The sequence below is a fragment of the Poecile atricapillus genome, chromosome 4 (genome assembly GCF_030490865.1).
Source record: "Poecile atricapillus isolate bPoeAtr1 chromosome 4, bPoeAtr1.hap1, whole genome shotgun sequence".
NCBI classification, from domain to species: Eukaryota; Metazoa; Chordata; class Aves; order Passeriformes; family Paridae; genus Poecile; species Poecile atricapillus.
In genome coordinates, this window is record NC_081252.1 from 68,315,261 (window position 1) to 68,339,497 (window position 24,237).

Sequence of the window (24,237 nt, forward strand, 5' to 3'; positions counted from 1 at the left end):
GCCTCCGCCTTCCAAGCGCAACCTCATTGGGCGCCGCCATTTTGGCTTACGAACAAGACGGCGACCCGCAGGGGTCCTCACCCCCTCCCTCCCTTTAGGTGCCTTCATAAAATGCCCGTCGAGAATCCCCTCTTTTTTCGCCCCGCTCCCAAGATGGCGTCGATGCGGGAGAGCGACACTGGCCTGTGGCTGCACAACAAACTGGGCTCCACGGACGAGCTGTGGGCTCCGCCGAGCATCGCCTCGCTGCTCACGGCCTCGGTCATCGACAACATCCGCCTCTGTTTCCACGGCCTTTCCTCGGCCGTCAAGCTCAAGCTGCTCCTGGGGATGCTGCACCTGCCCCGCCGGGCGGTGGATGAGGTGAGAGCCGGGTGGGAGTCGCAGCGAAGCGGGGCGCGCGTGTGTGTGAGGGGGAGAGGTCGGAGATGGCGTGAGGGGAGAAAGGGGGGGCAGTGCCAGCACCACCTCCCCCGCCCTCCCTTTTTTTTTCATACGGAGGCTTCGGGGAGGGGGGACCCCGGGCTGCCCGCGGGGCGCAGCCGAACGGACGCAGCCCCTTAGGGCAGGGGCGTATGGTAGGGCTGGTCCCCACAGCCATCCCCGCCTCTCCCTCGCAGCCTTCCTCGAGCAGGAATAAGTGAAGAAAGTCTTCCAACTCGGTTCTCGGTGTAAGGAAAAGCGCCGAGATTCCCCGTGATAAGGGAGTGAGTGGAGTGGGAGCTTTGCTGCTGCTCCTCCTCTTCCTGCTCTTCGGGAATTCCCTGGTTGGCACTAGCCTTTGGAAAGCAGTTTGGACTGAAACCCATTGTGTGGCCCACAGGGTCTCTGTAGGGCTGTGTTTTGGGTGCCTTTCAGGGAAGAGGGCTTTTCTGAGGCAGTGGTTGTGCCACGGCTAGGACAGAGGCAGGATCGTTTAGGAGCAGCCGTGTGTGTGTTCAGCTTCCTCCACTCCCTCCTTAGTACTGGCAGCTGTGTAGGTGTCACAAGTCGAGCATCTCGGCTTTAGGAAGGACAGCAGCAAGTGCTGAAACCTTGGGAGTGGAAGATCTGGGGTCTGTGCTGAGCAGTGCTTTTTCCCCACCTGCCTGCAGTTAGGTCTTGATTGGGGAAAATGTCTATGCTTTTTGTTTGCCTCTCTACCTTTCTGGGAACAGCTGGTGCTTTCCTCTGTTGTGCTGCCCCAGCTAATAAACTGGTTGGCTCGAGTCTGAGCTGGCTCTGCAGGCTTTTTCATTTGGCCCTGGACCATACCTCATCTGCCTGGCTCATTCTTACCAGTAGGCAGCTATAGATATTTGGGGTAATAGCTGGAGAATGTCTGGAAATCTTAAGTTTCTTCAGCCAGATTGGAGGAATTCCTTTCCTACTTCCATCATGTAAAGTAGTAGTTCCTGGTAACAATCATGGAAGTGGTAGTTAGTTTTCACCTTCCTGTGTAGAGTATTCTCAGCTGTGCTTTTACCAGTCTTTTACTTGGCTAAGACACAGCTGCTTCTTAAGCTTAATATACATATATACCAGGCTGGGTGTGATATGTAACTTGGATTGTTGTATGCTCAGCTTTTGTTCACTTCTAGGCTGAAAATGGGCAAGCATCACCTTTAAGCAATAATTTAGTGTATGTCAGTGTTTGTCTTGACACATGCATCTGTATGATTCTTCAGTGGTGTCACTTTAGAAAAAATAATTCTTGTTCAGCATGTTTATGCTAAGTTTAAAAACATGATATTCGTGTTTAGTGCCTGTTCAGTGAACAAGCTGTCATCCTTGTGTGTGATAAATGGGGTCGTGTTCTGGACAAACAAAATAAACAAGGCCAGAAAGGGGGATGGGAGCTCATGTGAACTTGTGAGTTTGCAAAATTTTTGTGAACTTAATGTGAAAATCCAAGTAGCCTGGAAGAAATTAGTATTACAGTGTTTAGAAAAATCAGTGCTATTTTTGGATTGGAAAGAGCTTCAAAAAGCTTAGGGACCTTCATAAATAGCACTCATGGCAACTCTTTGACGGAGCAGCATTCAAGCAAACTGAAATAATTTGTTGAAATGCTTCAAGAGTGTTCACTGGGTGAACATTTTAAACCAAATCCAAGGAAGGTGGCAGCCAGCAGCTTTCCTGGATCTGTGCTTGTGTTAGCTGTGGAGGTGAAGTGTATGTAGAGAAAAGCAAGTCAGTCAGTGTGCCTTTTACTGTGTACTTAAAGTGATCAGTTGTGTTCCAAATGTAAAGCTCTTGTTACTGCTGTAACAAAATATTGTGCAATTTTTCTGTTAAGTAGAGTTCATGAATTCAATCATAAGTTTAATCTTTCATTATAAACCGATGATGCTTGATGGAGCAACATCAGCTTACAATGAAATATTAAACTTTAGCATCTTTAATTGTTTCAGGAACATGTGTTTTTGTTGTTTGTTTTTTTTTTTTTCCTTAAGCTGGGAGAAGTGCCTTAAAAAAAGGTTAAAAATAGGAAAACTCCTGGGGCATAAACCCTTAACATTGCTGGTAGGCCTGCTATTATCATTACAGGCTTCCTTCTATAAATGGTAAAAGTAGCTGATGTAACCAAACTGCTGACAGAAAGGACTGTTGTCTTACTGGATGCTCATCATTTGTAGTTAGTTTGCTAACAGTTTTATTTGTGTAGATTTGTCACCTAACTTACTATCAAGAATTTTGATGTTTTAATTGGCATGGAGTACCTTGCACACAGTACCCAGAAAATACATAAATATGTCTGTGTCCAGAATGGCTGTGCACATCTCTACAGTAGCCTTTGCTTGTGTGGCAGGGAGTGCTGGAAGTGGTGCCTACCTGCCAGGACAGGGTAGCTATAGCTTCCTGAAAGTGAATTTGTCAATTTTCATGGGGAAATCACTCCCATGTCTGAAAGTTATTAAACTGTGAGAGTACTTAATTTTTCTCTTTGGAACGTCATATGTTTTTCCCATGCCATGTGCCAGTCTGTATTGATCGTGTACGAGAGGCACCGAGCTGGCATTTGGAAGCTTAATTGTATTGGAAAATGTACTGCATCAGCTTTGTAAAGCTTTGGGAATCTCAATAGCAGTTACAGGATATGTTAAATGTTTAAAGATATTCCCTTCTCTAAATAACAGATTCAATTGAATTATTTTCTCTTCAATTTTTTTTTTTCTGTTTTCTATATAGAAGCATTTTCATGAAAGCTTAGAATAACATGGAAATCATTTGGGAGCAGACATTTGAGTAAAAAGCTATGTGGGAATCAAGGAAACCGGTGGTATTTGGTTTAGAATGGATTTAATTGCTCCTGGTCCTTTCTAAATCTCTGTGAAAGCTTCAGTCTAGACAAGTGAATCTTCAGTGAGCTCTCTTGAAAGATCAGTCCTTCACTTAAGTGGTTTCAATTTTCATAATGTTTTCATTCAACACTCCAAATACCATATCGATATAAATTACTTAATCCTCATAATACTCTTGTGGGACAGGTAATAAACCTAATTTTTTTTATCATGCTGTGAACCTCATTACTGCATGTTTGTTCCTGCTGACTAATAAGAATAATTTGCTTTCATTTTAAGTTGTGTTTTGTAGGCAGTTATCAAAAATTCCTTTCCCACTGTAATTCTCTGGGCAGAACTTGCAAACTCTTGAATCTTACAGCTTTTCATCTGCCATTTTTTTTCTAGATAATTGCACTTATTTGAAATGATTCCTAAAGCTCAGTGTAGTGCTGACCAGAGTTTCGGTTGTGAATTTGGCAGAACTATTATTTCTGTTTATTTTGCATATTATATTCTTGTTAATCTGATTCACAATGGCAAGTTCAAGCTTTCTTTTTATGCCAAGGTTTAATTTATTTGTTCAGGATTAGACTGTGATGTTACAACCAAGTCTGGAACAAGGACTGTGCTTCTGTGCTCTCTGAATTATCTTGAGAGGAAGATCCCTATCCCAGCAGGGACCTGCCCATTTAGTACAGTAGGAATCAAAACTGTTTCTTTATACTGGCTTATGTGGACCAGGAGCCATCTGTGCAGGGAAGTGGGAATTGTGGAGTAAGGGTGCAAAGGAGTAAGAGGGGACATTGCATTTCTCTCTGTATCGAGAAAACACAGGCTGACGTGCACCTTTCAGTCCTGCACTTAGCGTTCATCATTATTCTGTGATGTAAAATGGTATATTTTAATCCAATATTTCTCTTGGCCACTTCAGCTCTTTTTCATGATTAAAATGCAAACCACATTACTATAGTGGTTGTTGACCCATCCTGGGTTTGTATTGTGTAAATATTAATACTGTGTTTTCAATACAATGCTTTTAGTTTAATGAAAATTCTCTATAATGATAATACAGCTACCTATTAAATACCATTTTTCCTATAGCCTCAGAAAGATTAAAGCTTCATTAGGTTTGCTAGCCAACTGTTGATGCAGTTGTCTAAAAGTATCATCATACACATTAATTTAGGCAGACTATAAAGTAAATAAATGTGAATTCTTTGCAAGTAGTCATCTTGGAGGTGTCACGTTGTGTGTTACTATTAACACTTCCTTTTTTATACCTTCCCAAGTCCTGTTTGTCCTTCCTGCACAGCCATTATTAATCTGCCTTTGTCTCTGTTCCCAGACACTTCCCATCCTGCCTGATCCCTGCTTGCTAGATGTTTCTAGTCATGGCCTATGCTTTTTCTTGTGCTTGCAGGCTGAGAAAAATACTTAAGATACTTAGGTTTTAGATGAGAAACTGGAAAATGTTACATCGGGTCTTGCCATTCATGCTTAACAAGATGCTGGTTGGAGCTGATGGGAGTCTTATTGACCCAGTGTTGCAATCATAGACATGTAAGAATTTGGGATTATGGCTGTGCCCTGTAAAGTAAAAGGAAAACTGCATGTAGGATTCCCTGATGAGTTGCATTTCACGCATTCTCAAACCAGAAATGAAATGTTTCTTTTCAGCTGCCAGTTGAACGCTGAAGTGGGAACATGTATTTAAATTGCCATTTGAAGACAAACCTGACTCAAAACTTGGATCCAGGCTTGTTAGATGCAAAGCTATATTCAGGCAAGGTCTCTGGTTAGCTCACAGTACCTGTTAGTTGCTTTGCTTCCCTGTGTGTGGTAGTGACTGTTCTTCCACCATGTTCTTTCTGTCATGAGGCCTTGTGATAACAGTATTTGCCCAGTGCTAGGCAAACAAATTGTTTCTGGGCTCCTTTCTTGAAGGACCCAAAAGCTTGTAAAGCAGTGGGTTTTGGCATAAATAGGCTGCCTGAACTTTAGTGCTGAGAGCAGAGGGGATGCAACATGCCCAGACCAGAGCTCTACAGGAACTTCATGGGCGTGTAGCTCTGTGAATTTTTTATATAAATGTGAGCTCTGTGAAGTAGATATGAAGGGTAAATTGTGAGGATGCAAGAGAAATATTTCCTCTAGCTACTGTCTGACTTTGCTTTGATGAGGGAAATGACATTCTGTACACTTACCTGCATTTGTGGTGTCCACAGAAAAGCTTGTAAAAGCTATGAATTCATCAGCTCTTCTGGGATGTTTTAGGTTTCCAGGTGTTTCATGTAAATCAGTACCTTGATTGCTTTAGGACAGATAAGAGAACAAAAGACTTTGCTTTGATAGTGTTCACAGTCATCCTCATCCACTGTAGAAGTGACTTTTGTTAAGGAGTTTAGGGTTAGAATAGAGAGGTGGACAAGTGTGTGGAGGTTCTGGTGGGGTTACATTTACTGAGGAAGAAATGAGCAATAGAGAACAGCAAAGACTAGAGCCTCAGAAATTGATTCTTTCCACTGGGTAAGTGTTGGTTTAATTTGACAGCACATTTAACAGTGTGTGGTCCTGGTTATGTGCTCAGTTTAACCCAAAGCAAATCCATGTCCCTGCTGAAGTTGGGAACTGGCCTATGTAGTGTCTTCTTCCTTCTCCTCCCTTTGTGGTTCTGGTGTTTGTGTGACTGCAGTCAGTCACTTCAAGGAGCTGGTTGAGCTTAAAGCTACAGAGATGCTCATTTTGGGCAAGATGGACTGATGCAGTTTGTTTCACAAGCACATAATGTGTGAGCCCTCAAACACGCAGAGGGTAAAGGACAAAGTGGCTCTGTAGTGGATTTGTAAACCCTTCCAAAGTGAGAGGGCAGTAACATCGTGTGGATGAAAGGACTTGAGAAACGTCAATGTTTGTTTTCCTCTGAGCTTTAAAAGTGGATGGGAGAGGAATAGGGAGCAGAAATTTAACTTCTATAACTTTTATTTAGAGTTGTATGCAAAGAGTAAGCTTATTTTATTAAACCTTTTCAAATAAGAGTGCCTTAACTAAAGGGAAAGAAATACAGCCTAAAGGTGAAGATGAGTCTCTTGCTTGTCTTCCTGTGTTCAGAAACATGATGACTGTGACTAAGCTATATGTGCCACAATGGGTGGTGAAAAATCAAAATTCATGTATTTGAATATCCTTGCTTGTACATTCTTCAGTGTTAATACCATGCAGATAGAGTTTGGTGAACTACTTGATGTAATTTTACTGTTGTGTTTTGTGGCTTGTTATACACACGGAATATCTTGAACATCTTAGTTTTCTGAAGCTAATATTGTCACGGTTATATGAAAATTTACTTAGAAAAAAAGAAAGTGTTCAGTCTTTGGGGGTTTATACTTAACTTGTGAATGAAGTAAACCCCTGACTGTAGTCACCTTGATTTTAATGTCATAGTGCCAACAGATATGCTGGTCAATAATTTAAAAAAATACTGTTACAATGAAACTTAGAATTTACTTTGTGTTATTTTGTATTTTTCAAAATAGAAAAATAACTTTTTTCTGACTATGGAAACTTTGGGTAGATGGAAAATGTTGTTACTTGTGGCATGTTAGAGGGCTGTGTTTACTTCCATAATACATAATTTTTGTTAGATACAGTATTGATTAGCTTATTTTGGCCTACACTTAAGTAATATTTTGAAGACAATTATGATGCAGATATAATCTGTCGAATTATGCTGTAGGCTGGCAAGGGGCACATCTTCATTTAGATGCCTGTTCTAAATAACTTGTAATCTATTTGCATATTCCTATCACTGGATAGGTGTGGGTCCACAGGGAGTATGATTGTAAAACAGAAGGAGACAGGAATGTAAAAATTTGCCTGCTGCTTTTAGTAAAAATGCCCAGTGCTAAACAAAACTTTGAGCTGCCAAAAGCTCAAAACAAACTTGGGTTAGATTAGCTGAAAGCACTATAAAAAATTACCTTGGTTCATTCTTTGCTTGGTTCTAGAGTTAATGTATAACTGTGTGGAAACAGTCTCCCTCTTCCCTCCCCCAGTAGTGAAACATTTTGCATGTTTGTGTCTTTTAAAGTAAATCCAGCTATAACCTGTTTAAAACTGTTTCCAATTGGTTGATTTTCTTTTTCTTTTTTTGTTAGATGAAAGGGGCACTGACTGAAATTATCCAGCTCGCTACCTTGGATTCAGACCCCTGGGTCTTAATGGTAGCTGATATTTTAAAATCCTTTCCAGATACTGGCTCCCTTAACCTTGATCTTGAAGAGCAGAATCCCAATGTTCAAGATATTTTAGGAGAGCTTAGAGAAAAAGGTAAGCCTTTTCTGTTGGTGAAAATTGCACGAATGCGGTGCCTTTTTTTAGGAATAACCTGTCATTTCACAGGCAGCCTTGCTGTCTTAACAGTAGAGGTATGAGAAGAAGCACTGTCTTGTCTCTGAACTACCACGGTTCATGACCTGGAATGGTACTGGACTGAGAACTGTGGCATTTGAGGAATGGTAGCTTCTTAAATTATATTTTCATTTATCATTCGAATTTAATGTCAGTTATTGCCAGGAGTGTGAAAGGCACACAAAAGTTTGTGTGGATTCATTAGTATCACAGACAGGCTGTGCTGCAACTTAGTCAGTAGAGGCTTTTTCTGTGTTGCTCTGTCTCCCATTTGTGGTACCAAGACAACAGCAAGTTTCTGTCTTGTGTGGCAGCACCAGCACTGTCCTGCGTAGGGGCTGCCTCTGCTGGAAGTGTCTGGACAGCAGGTGAGAAGTGCTGGAGGGAGACTGATCTTGGGAAGAGTTGTGCTACTGAGGGCCAGGTAGCTACAGATTGCCCAGCAGCTGAAAATTCAGGGTCAGGCACCTGCACAGTTGCTGCTTCAGACAGTAAATGGTGACACAAAACTACTCCTACTTCAGTGGGTTTTATTTAACACATTGTCTAGAGAAAGCCCTCAGGCATCCATGGATGGACACTATCTCAGGGCTGGAGATTGCACCAAAACAATAATTAAATTACTTGGAGGTGGAAACACTTTGTTTTCTTTCTGTAAACAAATTATCATTTGTCTGTCCACACTTGTATTTGGATTTTCATTCAGTAGTTTGGTTTACATGTGTGATTTTTAAGGAATCTGAGAATTTAATAGCTTCTATCTTTTTTTGACAATAGTAGCATATTTAAGATACCTATAATTTGACTAGGTATAATTAAAATGGAAGCTTTTATGAAGCTAATAGGAAAAACAAACATACAAATAACTGGTTATATATTGTGCAATAATTGGAACTAAAGTACTCTTGGTGTTTATACAAGTTATCTAAAATTTAAAACCACCTGTACAGTCTAAATGTAAAATGTTTTGCCATTAGCTGTCAAAGAGGTGCTAATACCCCTGTGTGTTGACTCTTTATGCAGTAAGTGAATGTGAAACTTCAGCTATGTTGCCGCTGGAATGCCAATATTTAAACAAAAATGCCTTGACAACACTAGCTGGGCCACTTACTCCCCCAGTGAAACATTTCCAGCTGAAAAGGAAACCTAAAAGTGCCACTCTCAGAGCTGAACTCTTGCAGAAGTGTAAGTAGTATTAAGATTGCGTACAAATTAAATGGTGAAAGGAAGACTTATATTTGGTATAGTCAGTCTTGTTCTCCAGAATGGTGATACACATTAAAATTTTCTGTTATAAGTGCTTTCCTGGATGAGGATGGACTGATGTGTGGAAGAGCCAGGTGCAAGTCATTCCAGCCAGGATTGCATTAAAATGCTAATCTTGATTTAAATGCTGTTAAGATTTCAGGGCATACAAAGAGCTGTTACTCTATAAAGCACAGAGAGGTCCTCTCCTGGGTATATGTAACAGTCAGTTGGGAGGACTTGTGAGGGACAGCTTTGGTTAAAGCTCCTCAAACAAAAGTAAAATGAGAACCCTTTTATTTTGCCATGTGCTTCTGGAGCAGGGTACAAGAGCTGCTAATTAATGCTTTCTTTCACTCTGTATGGATGTACAGGCTGTAAAAACCAGGAAGGTTTTCCCTTAACAAAAGGCAGCATATGTGTACATGTATGGATTGGTAGCTGGTTGAACTAAGTGACTTTAAAATAGTTCACTGCAGCTGCTGTTCTGTTGCAGCAGCTTGCTACTTTGTTGCATACCACTTGAGTTTGTCTGGTTAAATACAAAATTTGTAACTTTTCATAATGTGTCATATAACTTTTAAAAATTATTTAAATTTCTATTGAGTAAATACCCTATTCTGGTAATTACTTTTAGCTTAGGCCATCTTGTCCATTGTATGGTCATATTGATTTTTTCATTTTCTCCTAATACTATGCTTACTTCACATAAATGACCTGGGCTTTAATTAAAGTATAATTCTTTCTCTGTTGCTATTCCTATCTCTTTATGTATTAGTTAATAACATTTTATGTAAGAAGCAATGTGTTGTATATTTTCAGCACAGGTTCTGTAATAACTAAAGCCATTTTTCTTTTTAGCAACAGAAACTGCGCAACAGCTCAAGAAGACTGCAGGAGTGCCTTTCCATGCCAAAGGCAGAGGACTGGTCAAGAAGATAGATACAACAAGTATGGCTCACTTTCATCAGTTCTCAGAAAGAAAACCTGATAAAGTGGCCTTGATGAAGAATAAAATTACCATCTGTTTTTTTACAAAAGCTTAATTTTTTTTTGAAGCAGAGGGTTTTCACTTTCTGCCTCCCTCTCTCTTGATACTTAAATATTTCTGATATGTCTTGTTGGAAAGAACAACAGTGTGTGGGGTTTTTTAAATGGCAAGTATATCTGCCATGCTTCTAAACTGTATTCAGCTAGATCATGCCTGTAGACTTTGATAGGAATTTAATTTGCATCACTCCAGGAATAACTCCTGACTAAGCTGTGTTGCTCCAAAAGGGAGAGCAGTGGATCACAGTAGTCTGCTGTGCTCTTTGAAATGCTGTGAAGTAGGCTGAAGCTATCTTGTATTTGTATAATTCTGTCTGGAGAAAGAGGTGGGGAGAGTGTTTTCTGCAGCCAAGGCTGAGCAGTGAATTCTACATGGCAAACCTGTAGAATGATCCTTCTGCTTTGTATTAATGCATTTCAGCTATTTGCTGAAGTTCTTGAACTGCTTGAATTCTTCAAATAAGGTGTGAGAAGAGGGTTTATTAATTACATACTCTTAAGTCACTGCACAGGTATAACTTTCCTGGCCACTAGTGATGCTGAGGTGTGAACCTTTGAGTGATTTTTTTTTTTGGTGTTGTGGCTGGAAGCTATGAAGTACTTTGTGTTGATGCTGTTTAGGATGTGGCTTTGAGGGCTGAAGTTTGGCCTCATGTCCATGCAGAAAATGCACAAGGTCTAGTTGTAATTTGAACTAAAGATTGTTCCATTACAGAAAAGTTAGTTCTTGGCATTCTGTGTAGCTGTTGGATTAATAAAGCCAGTTCTTAGACCTGGCCTTTAGAGCCAGTTGGCCTCTAGAAACAGGAGTTGGGGACCCGCTGAGGTTTGCTCTGCTCACATGGGTCAGAGCACTGTCCTATGGAGGAAACATTTCCAGTACAACTTTTAGAGGGATATAGAGTCTCTGAGCTCAAACTGAAGTTCTCTGTTTATCTTCAGCTTGCAGGGCATGATGAGATTGTCAGGAAGCTCAAAGACCTGTATATGTATCCCTTATATTTCAATAGTTACATATTTATATAAATGTATATATTTATAATAATAGTTAAAAGGTTGCTGGATTTAGTGGTACCATTGAGTGTGAGGTAGAAGGGCAGCATCATAGAGCTGGGAGGAAGCAGGTGCTTGCAGGTATAGCTGAAGCTACTGAGTATTGAGACAGCAGGTGCTCTGCACTATAGATGCAGACTGGGTCCTCTTGCCTGTGCAAACAGCAGCTCTAGAATTTCACACCCCTTTGTGAAGGCAGTACCTTGCCTTAGATCATGAGCCCTTAGCCCTGCAGAAGCTTGGCTAAGATTTTTGGTTAAATACAGTTTTACCAAGTAATTAGATTGTGAAAATCAAAGAGCAACTTCGGCAATAGTTGGATTCAAAAGATGTATGTTCTATACTGTTTTAGATGTTCAGAGTTTATTTTTTAGAAGTAAGGAAAGCATCTGTGTGTATAGGAAGAGTAAATTTCATTAGCAGTGCACCTGTTTGATTACTTCATGTAGAGTGGGATTGCAGGCATTGATCAGGGATTGGCTCTTCCTCCTCCTTTGAAGAGTAAAACCTAATCTAACTGACCTTTGAGGGATATGTAGTGTTATATCCAATTCCACATTATAAACATTTTAATTTAAAGGGCAGATAATGTGTGCATTAAGAAGGGGAAGAGCTGAAGAACTTATTAAAGCATTTTTCATAACCAGTTAAGCACATATTTCAGTTATTGCTTTCTTTGCTCTTCCCTAAGCACCACTCAAAGGAATACCAAAACAAGCTCCATTCAGGAGTACTTCAGCACCCAGTGTTTTTAGTCCTTCTGGAAACAGAACTCCTATTCCTCCTTCAAGAACACCTTTGCGCAAAGAAAGAGGAGTAAAGGTAGGTGCACTCCTTGTTTTTCTGCTCGGTTCTCTTCTCTCACCTAAGTGAATTTCTGCTGCTGCTTTGAATCAATGTATTAAAGGAAAAAAAATGAGGATGATATTTAGAGATAAATTACATACATTTAACAATGATTATTAAGTTCTCTGTGGTCTTTCTTTTTAGCTTCTAGATATCTCTGAGCTGGATATGGTAGGTGCTGGCCGTGAAGCAAAGAGAAGAAGAAAGACATTAGGTTGGTACAGCAGTCTACTTACAAAGGTTATCAGTACACCTGCAAATAGGATCAAGATTTGTAGTACCATTTTGTTCTTAATTTGCTAAATCTTAGCTTGAGCTAAATTTTAAAAAATGAGGGGATGTGATACCAATCCAAACAGGTTTTAAAGGGGGATTTTCACTTGTTGCAGTGCTCCTACTTATATTGCCTTGGCCTAGGTAATGTAACTCAATCACGTGAAAGGGTTGAGCTAATCAAATGTGCTTTGGGCAGCTCATAGGTGTGTGAGTGGCTTCAGTGCTGGACATTTTTCTGAGTTATTTTCATATGCTCACTTCTGCTGGCTGTATGGCCATGTAAATTATGTGAAAGTGATGTTGAAAAAATTTGTAGCACTCTCCAAAATTTTGACTGAGAGACCTTAACAAGGGAATGGTATCTGATACACTGCTTTTAAGGCAAGTGGCAGGGTAGTACCTTACTAAACCTTATGAAGAAGATATACTATGTAGCATATTTATCCCAAAACAACTTTTTTGTATGTTCCACAAAAAAAGAGTACCACCTCAGAACAAAACCAGAATGACAGTTAAAATGTTGCTTGGGCTTTCATGCCTTCTAGTGTCAGATTACTCAGTTACTATATCCTGTAAATGGTGATTCAGTTGTTATTGGGTTCATTATAAAACTCTGTTTGGAGATTACTGTATCTATTTCAGCATATATCTCTTCAAGCATGTTTTAGCATACTTTGAGAAATGCATTTTTATCTCTTTGTTTAAAAAGTGTATTCAGTGTTTCTGAAAAAAAATTTTTGACTCGCTTCTGGTTTTATGCAATAGATACAGAAGTTGTGGAAAAGCAAGCCAAAGAAGAAACAGTAGTAGAAAATGCTACCCCAGATTATGCTGCTGGCCTTGTATCTACACAGGTAAAACTAAGCAAGATCAATCGAACAAAAACCAACTAGTCAAAAAAAAAAATATATATAATCTTGACATGTACTATCTAAACCATTTAGACGCTGTAATGATATTCTACTCACTTGCTGAAATATGTTTCTTTATATAAAAACTTTTACATAATTTTTTCAAAATTCCATTGTATTTTCACAAAAGAAAAATCAAACCTCTTGCTAGAAGTTGTTCAGTCAGGGAGAGTGAGAATGAGTCATGTGTAAGCTTTTTTTCTTCCCATTTCAGATACAGCATATTACAAACCATGCTGTAGCTTTGTTTTCTCAGTCAGGATGTAGGTTTTACAAGAATGTTATGTCCTGCCCTTGCTTTTGAGTGAGAAACTGACAGTTGGGCATGTGTGAGAAGCCAAGGCCGACATACAGACAGATCTTGGTAGGCCAGAGTCAGGAGTGAAGGTTGTCTTCTCTTTCTGCTAGGATAAGAGTGCTAAGATAATCTTTGTTTTAGCAAGTTCCACATGTTAGAGAGTGTCCATATTTTATGTAGTAGGGCTGCTTTAAATTATTTGTCTATTTAACTTATTCTCTGCAAAACTTCTTTCTTTTCTCACCCCCTTATGTTCACAAGGCTGGATCAGGCAGTGAAATTGTCAACCATGCTGCTGTCATTATTCTGTGTATGCAGTGTCATGTATAATTAAGTACAAAATGAGGCTTTTTCTGTAGCCTTATCATCCTAGAAGGCATCAGTCATATGTTGGTGTTGACTGCCTGTATCAGTGGAAATGCCATTTTTGCCAGTGATGTTACTGCTGCCTTCTGCTTGCCTATGTCCCAGAGGGCTTTGTGTTCTCCTGGGTGATACCCTAGTAAGCCTTATGCCCGTGGATGAACATGGTTGTGCTTGCTAGTGGTGAAGAGCATGTTTCCTCAGGCAGATCACTTAATCCTAGAGCATAATTCTTCATAGAGTGCCATCTGCACAAAATTCTAATGTTTGAAGTAGAAAGTTAAACAGGTTGTTAGGTAGAACTAGCATAGGAGTCTGCAGTTAAGTTCCCAAAAGGAAAATCTTAGTAAAACTAATGCTGAAGTTCTATTTAAAATGCAGAAACAGCCCATGAATACTTGCAGTGTGTCTTTAATGCTTTCTTTTCTGTTCTGTAGAAACTTGGCTCGTTGAACAATGAGCCTGCACTACCTTCTACAAGTTATTTACCTGCTACCCCCAGTGTGGTGCCGTCGTCCTCCTATATCCCAAGCTCTGAAACACAGCCAGGTAACAGACACTTCTTTACTCTTGGCACCTGATAACTCCAACTCTGTACAGTTTCACTGTCTGGCTGCTCTTCTATTTACAAACCTACTGTCCCTCAACTTGAGTGAAACTCCACATTAACAATATAAAATCCATTGCAAGACTCCAGCCTTTGAGTCTGGGGAAACCAGACATACTATTGAACCTAAGTAAAGAAAATGATTGTTGTCTCTAATTTTTTAGAGTGACTGCTAGGTAGGTCAAGTAAGTGAAACAATTTCCTGATTTTTTTTTTTTTTTCTTGCACAGTAATAGAAAATCCAGCTTTTGTAATCCCCAAAGAGTAATCAGTATAAGTCTGAAGTATATATTCCATGCACACACATGCTAGCACGTACAAACCATTGCTTTCAGAAATCAGTTTTATTTCTAGAAGCAAGTGCATATTACCTTTCACACAGTTTGGGATTAACTCATCCATTTTTCTTACACCTTTGTATAACAAAGATAATAGCTGACCTCCTGCATATTTTGGGAAGTGCTGTTATTTTCAGTTCTAGAAAATTGCCAATAGTAAAAAATAGTTTGTACAAGTCCTTTTTTCCTACACTTTTATTTTAATCAACTTGATTTGATTTTTCCTTCCCTGCTGTGTGTGAAATCTTCAACGGAATGTATCAGTTTGTGCTAACAGATGTGTGTGACTGGGATTCATTACCAGACCTGTCTGCTAACAGAGAACCAACATTTCCCTTTAATACATGAGTTTTACTTTTGTTTGTGAGCTGTGGCATTTTGGGCACTATAGAAAACTGCATATGCAAAACCCAATCATTTCATTTGGCCTCAAAACAGTTCAGAATCTCTCTGAAGGTCTATGCATATCTTTCTCTGGCAGAAAATTGGCATCTCCAGAAGGAATGCAGCCAAGAACACATCACTGTGTCAGCAGCTGTAGTGCTATTTTCCAGAGTGTTGGCATTGTGTTCAACAGCAGGAAAAGTCGAGTTTAAAATTCTCTGTTCTCTATTCTTTCCTTTAGGACTATGGAGCATTTAGCTTTTCTTATGGACCAGGAACATAAACTGTTTACTTGATATAAGACACACACAGAAGATCCACAGATTTGGCCTCATATAATCTGAGGTTGCATAATTAAGACATTACTTTATGAAAGTCAATTATTCTGACAAGAAACAAAGCCAGTAATGAAATTTGTACAAGAATAGCTCATAGTTGCAAATGTTTATCCTCTCAACTGTCTCAACATACTGAAAAATACCAGTATTGCTGAAACCATTGTCTGTGCCAAGGTGGAGAACCATAGACATCTAATTTCCTAAAATCTGATCAGAAGGGTATCAGTGTACCTCTGATCCATATCTGCCTTTACCCTTCTGTGAACACAGTGTAAACAGGTTTGTGAAGGGTGTTTAAGCAGCTGTGCCTGTGTCCAAGAGCTGCAAAAAAACGTAGGTATTGTCCACTGGCTAATTTCCACTGGCTGGACAGATGGTAACTTGCGTGGTCAGGCTGCTGTGATTTCATGAGTTGCCTCCAGCTGCAGCCAGGTTTGGAATCGTATGATGTCCTTATTGCAGGTGAATGGATCAGCTTTGAGAAAGAACAGTTAAACCCTGTCAAAGCTGTGGGGTTTTAACTTCTAGCAGTTAGTGTTTAAATAACAAGTGATTTGTGAAGACTGCATTTAATTCAGACATCTGTTAAAGTATATTTGTATTTTCAGTATAGTCATGTATATTCATCTGCTTCCTTTGAAAGCTGCCATTACATTAGGTAAAAACTGATGAAATATTTTTGGACTTGCTCTATGTAATAGTACAGCAACAATCCTGGTAGGATCAGAGTACAGTTGTTATAGTTATATAAACTGAAAAGTAAGTATAGCAGTTTCAATTTAATAAGTTGGATATTGATTAAGCATCAAATTTGATGCTAAGTATGGTGTATCCATATTGAACAGCTAGTTACTCTGTTGTCTAATTATTTCTAAAGATAACTGAATGGAAAGAGCATTAGCTCTTTACTTTTTCATATGGATATTAGATGGTATATTGAATTGTGGTGCTAAAATGGAATCATCAGAGATTTTAGTTTCCTTTAAAGGCCACTGGTGATGCTAATCCCTATTTGTGGATAATAATGTTTTTAATTATCCTGACTGGTTTTTGCAGCTGGCTCTGCACGAGAGGCCTTGCAGACCAACAGACAGACTGAAGAGCCTGCAGCTCCAAATGCTACTACAACTCTCCCTGCACAGTTCAAACAAAGAACACCCATGTACAACAGTAACTCTAATCCCCCTGCAGCTACACCTACCTCACCCCTAACACCCACCACACCTCCTGCCATCTCCCCTGCGGCACAGGCACCACAAGTGGCCCCCCAAACTCAGCAACAGCCACCACCGAAGAAAAGCCTCTCTCTCACAGTAAGTAAAAACAGCTTCTTTTTGACTGATGATTTTGATGTGGATTCAATCTCATTTGTATGTTGGCATTTCTTGGCCTTTGGATCATGGAGTGGTTGAGGCTTTTTAGATGAGGCTTTGTTTTTTTATAACCGAAGATTACAAAAATACTTTGTGGTTTAGCATTGCTGTCTTAACATTATTCACAACATTTTTAGTTGTGCAGTGTTAATGTTGCAGTAAGATGTCGTTACTTAATGCTGTATGTTATGTAAAATAATGTGTTGCTCATTATAAGGAATTTTGGGAGAAAGGTATATTTCCAGCAGAAATTGCCCAGCCAATTGCATATAATATAAATTGCTTAAAATTGTCCTGACATTGCTGTAGTAGAAGAAAATACATCAATAGATTATTTAAAGGTAAAAGATTTCTGATCACCTCATCATCCCATTGCATGTTTTTCAAAGACCAAGAGTGAGGATGTATCTTGAAGCTTCTTATTCCTGGTATTTTGGTATATTTTATATGCATGCTTGCAGTTCAGTTCAAGATGCAACTGATCAGAAGACTTTGCTAAGCACATTGGTAAGCCTGGCTTGCAAGAACTGAACTTTAACAAGCTGGGTGACTTCTTTTCAGTACCTCTACTGCATTTATTAAAGGAAAAGAAATCCTCTGAAATTATTGCAAGCCTGGGTTTGTTGGATTGTAGAGAAAGCACTGGATTTTCTTTTCTTCCCTAATGTCATAAAGGACACAAAATTGATAACATAAGCATTAAGCCTCTTATGTGTTTCTGTAGCTATTTGAAGGCGGGGTGTCTTTTCAATGTCCAGAGTTCAGTTGTCACTGTTGTGTGTGTTAGGTATAAGCACTGCAAAGGGGAAGCCTTGAGGTTAAGATGTCTTTTTTGTTAACTTTTTTGTGGGTCCTACAAACTTTCACATTATTCTTTTATGCTCATCTGTGGGTTCCTGTTGGCAGAGTTTTTCTTAACTGAATTGACGTTTGTTCTGTCTGTTACAGAGGGAGCAAATGTATGCTGCCCAGGAAATGTTCAAGACTGCAAACAAAGTTACAAGGCCAGAAAAGGCTCTTATACTTGGATTCATGGCTGGATCCAGAGGCATGTATTGATATTATTGTAGCTTTTTTCTGAATACACAAATCTGAAATACAGCTCAGCATTTCTAAATGTGCATATGAGAGTGCATTGCTTTAGCTTTGTCTGTATGTATGGTACTCTTTGCTTTATACTGGACTCTACATAATTTTACGAATTGTAGTTCCAACTACCGGGAAATGGGTCTTCTGGGTCCATTTCCACCAAGTCAACTGGGTCTGTTAGAACAGCTGCTGACTGCAATATAACAGAACTCACTGTAGAATTATGGCTTAGGGTTGAAGAGAAACAAGGCAGCTGGTAAGCAGTGAACAAAGTGGTTGGGTGCTACTTCTCTGCCTAGAGACCAGGGAATGTAAATTCTTTTGTGGCCAGTTGATGTACCGGTTGAGTAGTACACAGCCCCTTTGCTAATTCCTTGCTTTAGAAACTGGCAACTGTTATCTCAGAGGCTTTAGATAACTACTGGTGCTGTGAATCACAGGGAGATAAGCTGTCTCATAGCTGGATCCTGTTATGTGTTGGCCTTGATAGACCAAAGCTGTTTTGCCTAGAAGATTATCGGATGTAAGATGAGAAGGGGCTTAGGAGTCCTTAAGTGAACTCCATCATCTGCACTAGCTCTGGTTTCTAATTTGGTATTTGGGGGCTCTTATCACCAGAGTCCCACAGCCTAAGTGTGGCTTATGCATTTGGAGTAATGCAATACACTAGTGAGGATGACCAGAGCAGAGTTACTGTGGTGATCCCTGAGCTTTGAGTTTGGTACATCTTTCATTAATGACAGTGTTTTCAGTACTCCATGCTACTTCAAATTGCTGTAGGAGGCTGTACTTTAATATCTGCATGGACAGCTTTTTCTACCACAAGGTAGAATACTATTTTGGAAGTGTGTGTGATACGGATTCACATATGCATGTATAGTGAAGTATGAATTCCTTCAGTAATAATGTCAGCACCTTCTGAAGGTTTGATAAATAACTGCCAACTGATATTCTTGAGCATCATTCTAGTATCTTGAAGTGTAACATTTAAAACTTCTACTGGAATGGAGCTGAGTCTGGGACAAGTGGTTTCAATTAAGCTTTTTGGGCTTCCTTAACAGCTAAAAATTCTTGAAGTATTTAACTACAAAATGTCTCCCAAGTAAAGTAACTCTGGTAGTTCAAGTTTACCAACTCCATTTAAATATAAACTTCTCTTCTGACTCTTGAGGCAGAGAGACATGACACTGGCAGGCTTTATTCCCTCTTTTATTGTTCTTCCAATTACTTTAGCCTTGAGCTTCATCTTTTGGGGTCTGGTTTTGTTATTTTTAAAACTTGGTCTCAGGATTATGGAGGGAGAAAAATCTTTGTCTGTGGTTTGCTCAGCTTTGGGTTTGAGACTTGTTGTTTGGGCTTTTTTTAAGCATAAAAACTGCCTATCTTGTCTAATATACTGTTGAAGTGTATAACATGTTTCTCTCCTTGTTTCCACAGAGAATCCTTGCCAAGAGCAAGGTGACATCATCCAAATTAAACTTAGTGAACATACAGAAGATTTACCAAAGGCAGATGGCACAGGCAGCACCACTATGTTGGTTGACACAGTCTTTGAAATGAACTATGCTACTGGTGAATGGACCAGATTCAAGAAGTACAAACCTATAACTAATGTTTCCTAAGAGATGAAGCAGCAGCAGACTGGACCAAATCAAGCTTAGAGTCAACCAGCTTATAAAGTATGTCAACTGTACAAAATGGCATTCATGTGTACATTTCTAATTACCCTTCAGAGCAGAGGCTGTGCTCTTCAACCAAACTGAGCTCAGTGAACACAAAAGATGGTGGTGTCAAACTCGCGCTTTTTTTTTTTATTTTTTATTATTAATCTTGGGAGAGGGAATGATGATCTTGAGGGAGGGGGGTAGAAAATTTTGGTGTGTTTTTGTTTTCCTGCAGTTCAGGATGCTGCAAAAGGAGATCACAGCTGAAAGATTACAGATGGGAGCAGTTTACTGCTGAATACCAGAAAAGGAGACTACTGCACAGTCATTCACAGTTAACTGAGGGCACAGATCTTTATTGTAAAAACATTTTCTTTGGCAACATGAGTTCTATCGTGAGAATGGATGTTTGAAGTACCACGGGTCGGTGCTTGATAACTTTGTATTTCAGCTGCAGTAAAACTATTGCAGATGGTAGATGTCAGTGTCCAAAGGTGCCCACTGTATGTTTATTTATGTTTGGGTCATAGGATGAGATTGAGCAGCTTTGTTAACTCTCTATATTGTCAATGTACATGCCCAGCATGAGTTAATCTATATTTGGCATTATTTGAGATAGACAGAAAGTTATAGTATCATAACTTTCTGAAGAAAAAAAACCCATCAAAATTATGAAAGTAACTGTGGCTGGTCACTGCCCAGAAGTGATGGTTTCTTGTCATAGGAATCTTGGGGTAGAAGTTGGCCTGTGGATGGCTCTTGCATAACAAGCCCTTTGCACAGTGGAACTGAGGTGGAGGAAGGGAAACAGCTACATCTCAAAACCAATTGGAGCTTGATTTAAAAATGGCCCTAGAAATGATTGAGACACATCTGAGTAGAAGTTTTGTTGTCTTGAGGCACTGTTAATGTATGTTTGGTTGAGCAGTCATGAATTTTGGGTCAAGCCCTGACCCAAAAAGTTTTGAATGACTGTAGCTGTGGTTCTTACCAGTGTAGTATTATCAGTATAATTGCTAATGTGATCACAATTATACTGGCATATAAATGTGCCTTGTACTTGTCCCCTGCTAGTAGAAGCACATTTTTATCCTTATAACTGTGTTCATACCACTGGTATAATCTGGCTTTAACAGTACAAACAAAGCTGGCATTTACTGAGAAGATTCATATACATAAGTCAGGATTCCTTCTTGGGAGACCTGGCTTCATCATTTGAAGAAGTCTTGGATTCAGTGTCTGGTTTCTTGCCAGTACTTGTGTGTGGAGCTGTGCTTGGTTGGGAATGCTGCTTAGAAGGCAGAAATACAAAGATGAGTAGCAGAGTGGTGATGTGTTCAGGAGGTACCTTGGGCTGACTTAAAGGTTCATGTTGAAGTAGAACTTTTAGAACAAAATGAGGCTTCTTTTTTTCTTGTTCCTTTTTTCTGAAAAAAAACCAGACCAAATCCCATAGTACACTTGTATACTAAGAAAGACATTTAGATGTTTGGTTAGACTCGTTTTTTATTGGGGAATTTTCATTGCATTTTAATCTTAGTTTTTCAATCAAACTACCCAACGAGACAGGGCAAGTATAAATAATATTTTAAAAAACTCCCTGTATTCTACAGTTTTTTAAGATGTGACCAAAAGCATAGATTTCTTAACTTTATTTAAGCAAATACACAGAATGTTCTAGCTCCTGTAACAGGCAGTGTTTGATGGTAACTGCTGCTGTTACAGTGTTGTGCATGTTTTACTGTGGAAGTTACATTTAACTTTCACATCAGGCTATCCTCCCCAGAATTGCCCATTTCAGAAACAATGTAGATGGTAATTTTGATTCCAACTTTTCTTTTTAAACAGCTAGAAAACAGCTTTACAAGTGAGGGTGAGTAGTGAGTTTTAGTTTTTAGGAATTTAGTAGAATGTGTTATGGTTATAACTTATTTGGTTTTAGAGTGTTACACAGTGAGGGCTAATGATAGGATATGAAAGTATTCATCTTTTAGAAGAAAGGCTTAAAGAAAAGTGACATTCCTTTTGTTGTCTGCATTCAGATTTTAAAGTTTCCTTGTGATGACCGGTTTTCTGTAAATGTGTGTGATACTTCTGTCTTAGCTGCTCCTGCTTGCTAGATGAGCTGCAAGTATCAGATACAGTTGCTAACAATGAGCCTTTAGAAATTGGCTGGCTTGAAGGTCATGTACTGTCTTAAACTGTTGATGCAAGACTTGTGCAGTTCAGTCGTGGTCAGGAGCTGCTGTGTGGTGGCTCTTTTGCCTTGCTGGAGATTAATGGTGGTCCCTCACTAAGCTTTCTGGGTCCACAGAAGCCTGCATTTCAGACCTGTGCTTTGGGTGGAGATAGCTGTCCCTCTGCTCTTCAAGAAGCCCTTCTAGAATGCAGTGGAGTCATTTGAGTGCAGTAGTATGTAGGAAGCTTAACCATGCTGCTATTTGTAATTGTTGCATAATGCAGTTGGTCTCCACGCCTGTTAGTCTAAAGTCAGTCATAGGCAATAAATGGAAATTTTAAGTAGAACTACAGTGTATTTTTAATTCCGTTAACTCGTTAGGATGAGACAATTTAACACTGCAAAATTTAATTACTTCTTAAAGTCACTCTATGACCCTCAATACCAGAGCATTACTTCAACTTGATCTGTGGATCTAGAAAGTGTTTAAATGCCTAAAGCAAGGGAAGTTTCTGTAACATTGTTAGAATGATACAGTAAGAAGTAAAGCTACATGGAGTTCTTTGGTTCAGCGAATGAAATCATCAAATCTGTGTTCTGAAAGTAGGAATAATGCCAGACAAATCAGAAAGGGCAACTTCAATATTGAAATTCCAATATATTGGAATTGTTACATACAGAACAAAATCTGGCCTTGGAACTTGACGGTTTTTTTCTTAAATACTCAGTCACTTGGATGTGAAGCTATTCAGTGAGGCTCAGTGTGTGTGCTGTAAGGTTAAATGAAAGCATTTCTTTACTCTAGAATGACTTGCAGATGTACTGAGTTGACCTGAGAAGTAATTCAGAATTTTCCTAAAGCTTTGCTTTTGTCCTTTCCTCATCCCTTTATCCAACCATTAAGTTTTAGGAAATAGCAAGCCCAAACTTTAGAAAACTTTGAGCTTGAACTGCACCTCGTCAAGGGCCATGTCCCAGTCTCTCTTGCTCTTGCTTGTAGAGATGCCCCTGTCTGTGCAAGCCTAGGCATGATGTGAATTGGCTTCTTTGATTTGAGTATGAAATACTGGAGAAAGAAGCAGTGAAAGTGGCTTGTGTTTTCCCTGTCCTGTCCAAACTTTTCTTTAGGGGAGAAAGAGCACATTCATCTTATCCAGAGTTCTTCAACTTGTCCTATAGTGAAGTGCTAGGTTTCTGAAGGCTCCATTTTCTTTCATGTGTGCTATGAGGACCAGAAAGAGTGAAATGAAGGTAATGAAGAAAGGGAGCCCAAGAAGGATGCTGAGCAAGAGTTCTGATCACAAATTCCATCCTTTTGTTCATTCTTTTGCTACTCTAATGCTTTGTAGTTACCTCCATACAAGCCAGTCTAGACTTAGTACAGTTAACACTCTAGTACTGGGCTGGTATTTTGTGGGTTAACCTGATTTTCAGTGCTGGCTTTGCCATTTAATCTTTCAGTTCAATACCATGGGATCCAGGATACAGTGGGAGCCTTTAGTAGTTGCTTGACATCTCCATGTGGAATTAGTCACTTCTCTCACTAAGTTGTGTCAAAGAGCAGACCACTTGTCTAGATAAAAGAATCTTGAGACTTTGACATCACATGGTTTAAGAGTGAATCACATTTTCATACTAAGATCTGACTGGAAAAAAAAAGACGAAAAAATGTTAAGCCAGAGCCCTCTGGGAATCTGGTGCCTTTAACAAAAACTGTCATTTTGTAAAATGTCACATCTATAGCATAGCCTGTATGTTTTCTATTGGTTTTTGTTTGTTTTGGTTTTTTATGTACAGATGTAAATTCAAAATATTCTGTCTTTGGGTACGTATTTTCAGTGTAATACAGTATGTATAATAAAAAATTTAGATTTTCTAAGGATGTGGACTGCTGCTCTTCTTAATAACCAAGTTTTTTATTGTACTAACAGTTGAGTTGATGTACCACCAGCCTGAGACCAAACAGCCAAATTGCCTGATAATGTGTATCTTTTCAGTTTTGTGGCATTGTTTCTGTACATGCATTTCAGAATTGGCATTTCAAAGCTGACAAGTGCTGGTTTTGCTGTTTTAGGATATTTGTGAGTGGATTTACTGAAATAGTTGCTCTTGCTCCATGTGTGGGTTCACTGAAAGTAGGTGAGCCCTGGGTGCTGTGTCTGCAGTGTGGGTGTGCCTGTGCTGAAGCACTGGAGCCACAGCTGAGATCTGATGGAAGATCTGCCATGCCCAGGTTCTGTGGATGGGGTATGGAAGTGTGGAATAAACCCTGTTGTTCTTCAACACTACCTTTATCTGAATTGAAGCAATGGTGGCTTCTCTCAGTTTGGGTGCTGCAGAAGGTGAGTGTGTTTTGGGAGTAGTGGTTTTTAGGGTGGGGTTTGTGGGTTTTTAGGAACTTGTAGTGCTCATATACTGTTCCTAGTGTCTGGTCCTGTGATAAGCATGAAGGTTTGTCTTACAGTGTTATGTAGAGATGTGTGGCTGGCCTTATCCCAATTTCTCTGTGTGCAGCTGTGTGAAATGGCTCTGTTCCACTTGCCTGTGCTG

The 24,237-nt window shown here is 39.5% G+C and overlaps 1 protein-coding gene across 2 annotated transcripts; it reads left to right on the forward strand.

The window, feature by feature from the left end:
- The first annotated feature begins 111 nt into the window (after positions 1-111).
- Positions 112-23,784, forward strand: NELFA (negative elongation factor complex member A). Of its 2 annotated transcripts, XR_009277617.1 has the most exons (12): positions 112-363; positions 7,421-7,592; positions 8,697-8,858; positions 9,780-9,869; positions 11,713-11,843; positions 12,012-12,081; positions 12,909-12,997; positions 14,153-14,264; positions 16,439-16,695; positions 17,704-17,803; positions 19,282-19,523; positions 23,762-23,784. XR_009277617.1 is itself a non-coding variant. In XM_058838365.1 (11 exons), the coding sequence occupies exons 1-11, from the start codon at positions 112-114 to the stop codon at positions 19,464-19,466; spliced, it is 1,620 nt and encodes a 539-aa protein (XP_058694348.1). In that variant the 3' UTR covers positions 19,467-23,569. The 2 variants fall into 2 exon arrangements, 1 of the variants encoding a protein (XP_058694348.1); XM_058838365.1 differs by lacking the exon at positions 23,762-23,784 and having other exon boundaries at positions 19,282-23,569.
- The last annotated feature ends 453 nt before the right edge of the window (positions 23,785-24,237 follow it).

What these genes read in the sequence shown, in the direction of transcription:
- NELFA (XM_058838365.1), top strand. Translation starts at nt 112, where the DNA reads ATGCCCGTCGAGAATCCCCTCTTTTTTCGCCCCGCTCCCAAGATGGCG. An exon ending in CCCGCCGGGCGGTGGATGAG is followed by an intron (nt 364 to 7,420) that starts GTGAGAGCCGGG and finishes TTTTTTTGTTAG; the next exon opens with ATGAAAGGGGCACTGACTGA. An exon ending in AGGAGAGCTTAGAGAAAAAG is followed by an intron (nt 7,593 to 8,696) that starts GTAAGCCTTTTC and finishes CTCTTTATGCAG; the next exon opens with TAAGTGAATGTGAAACTTCA.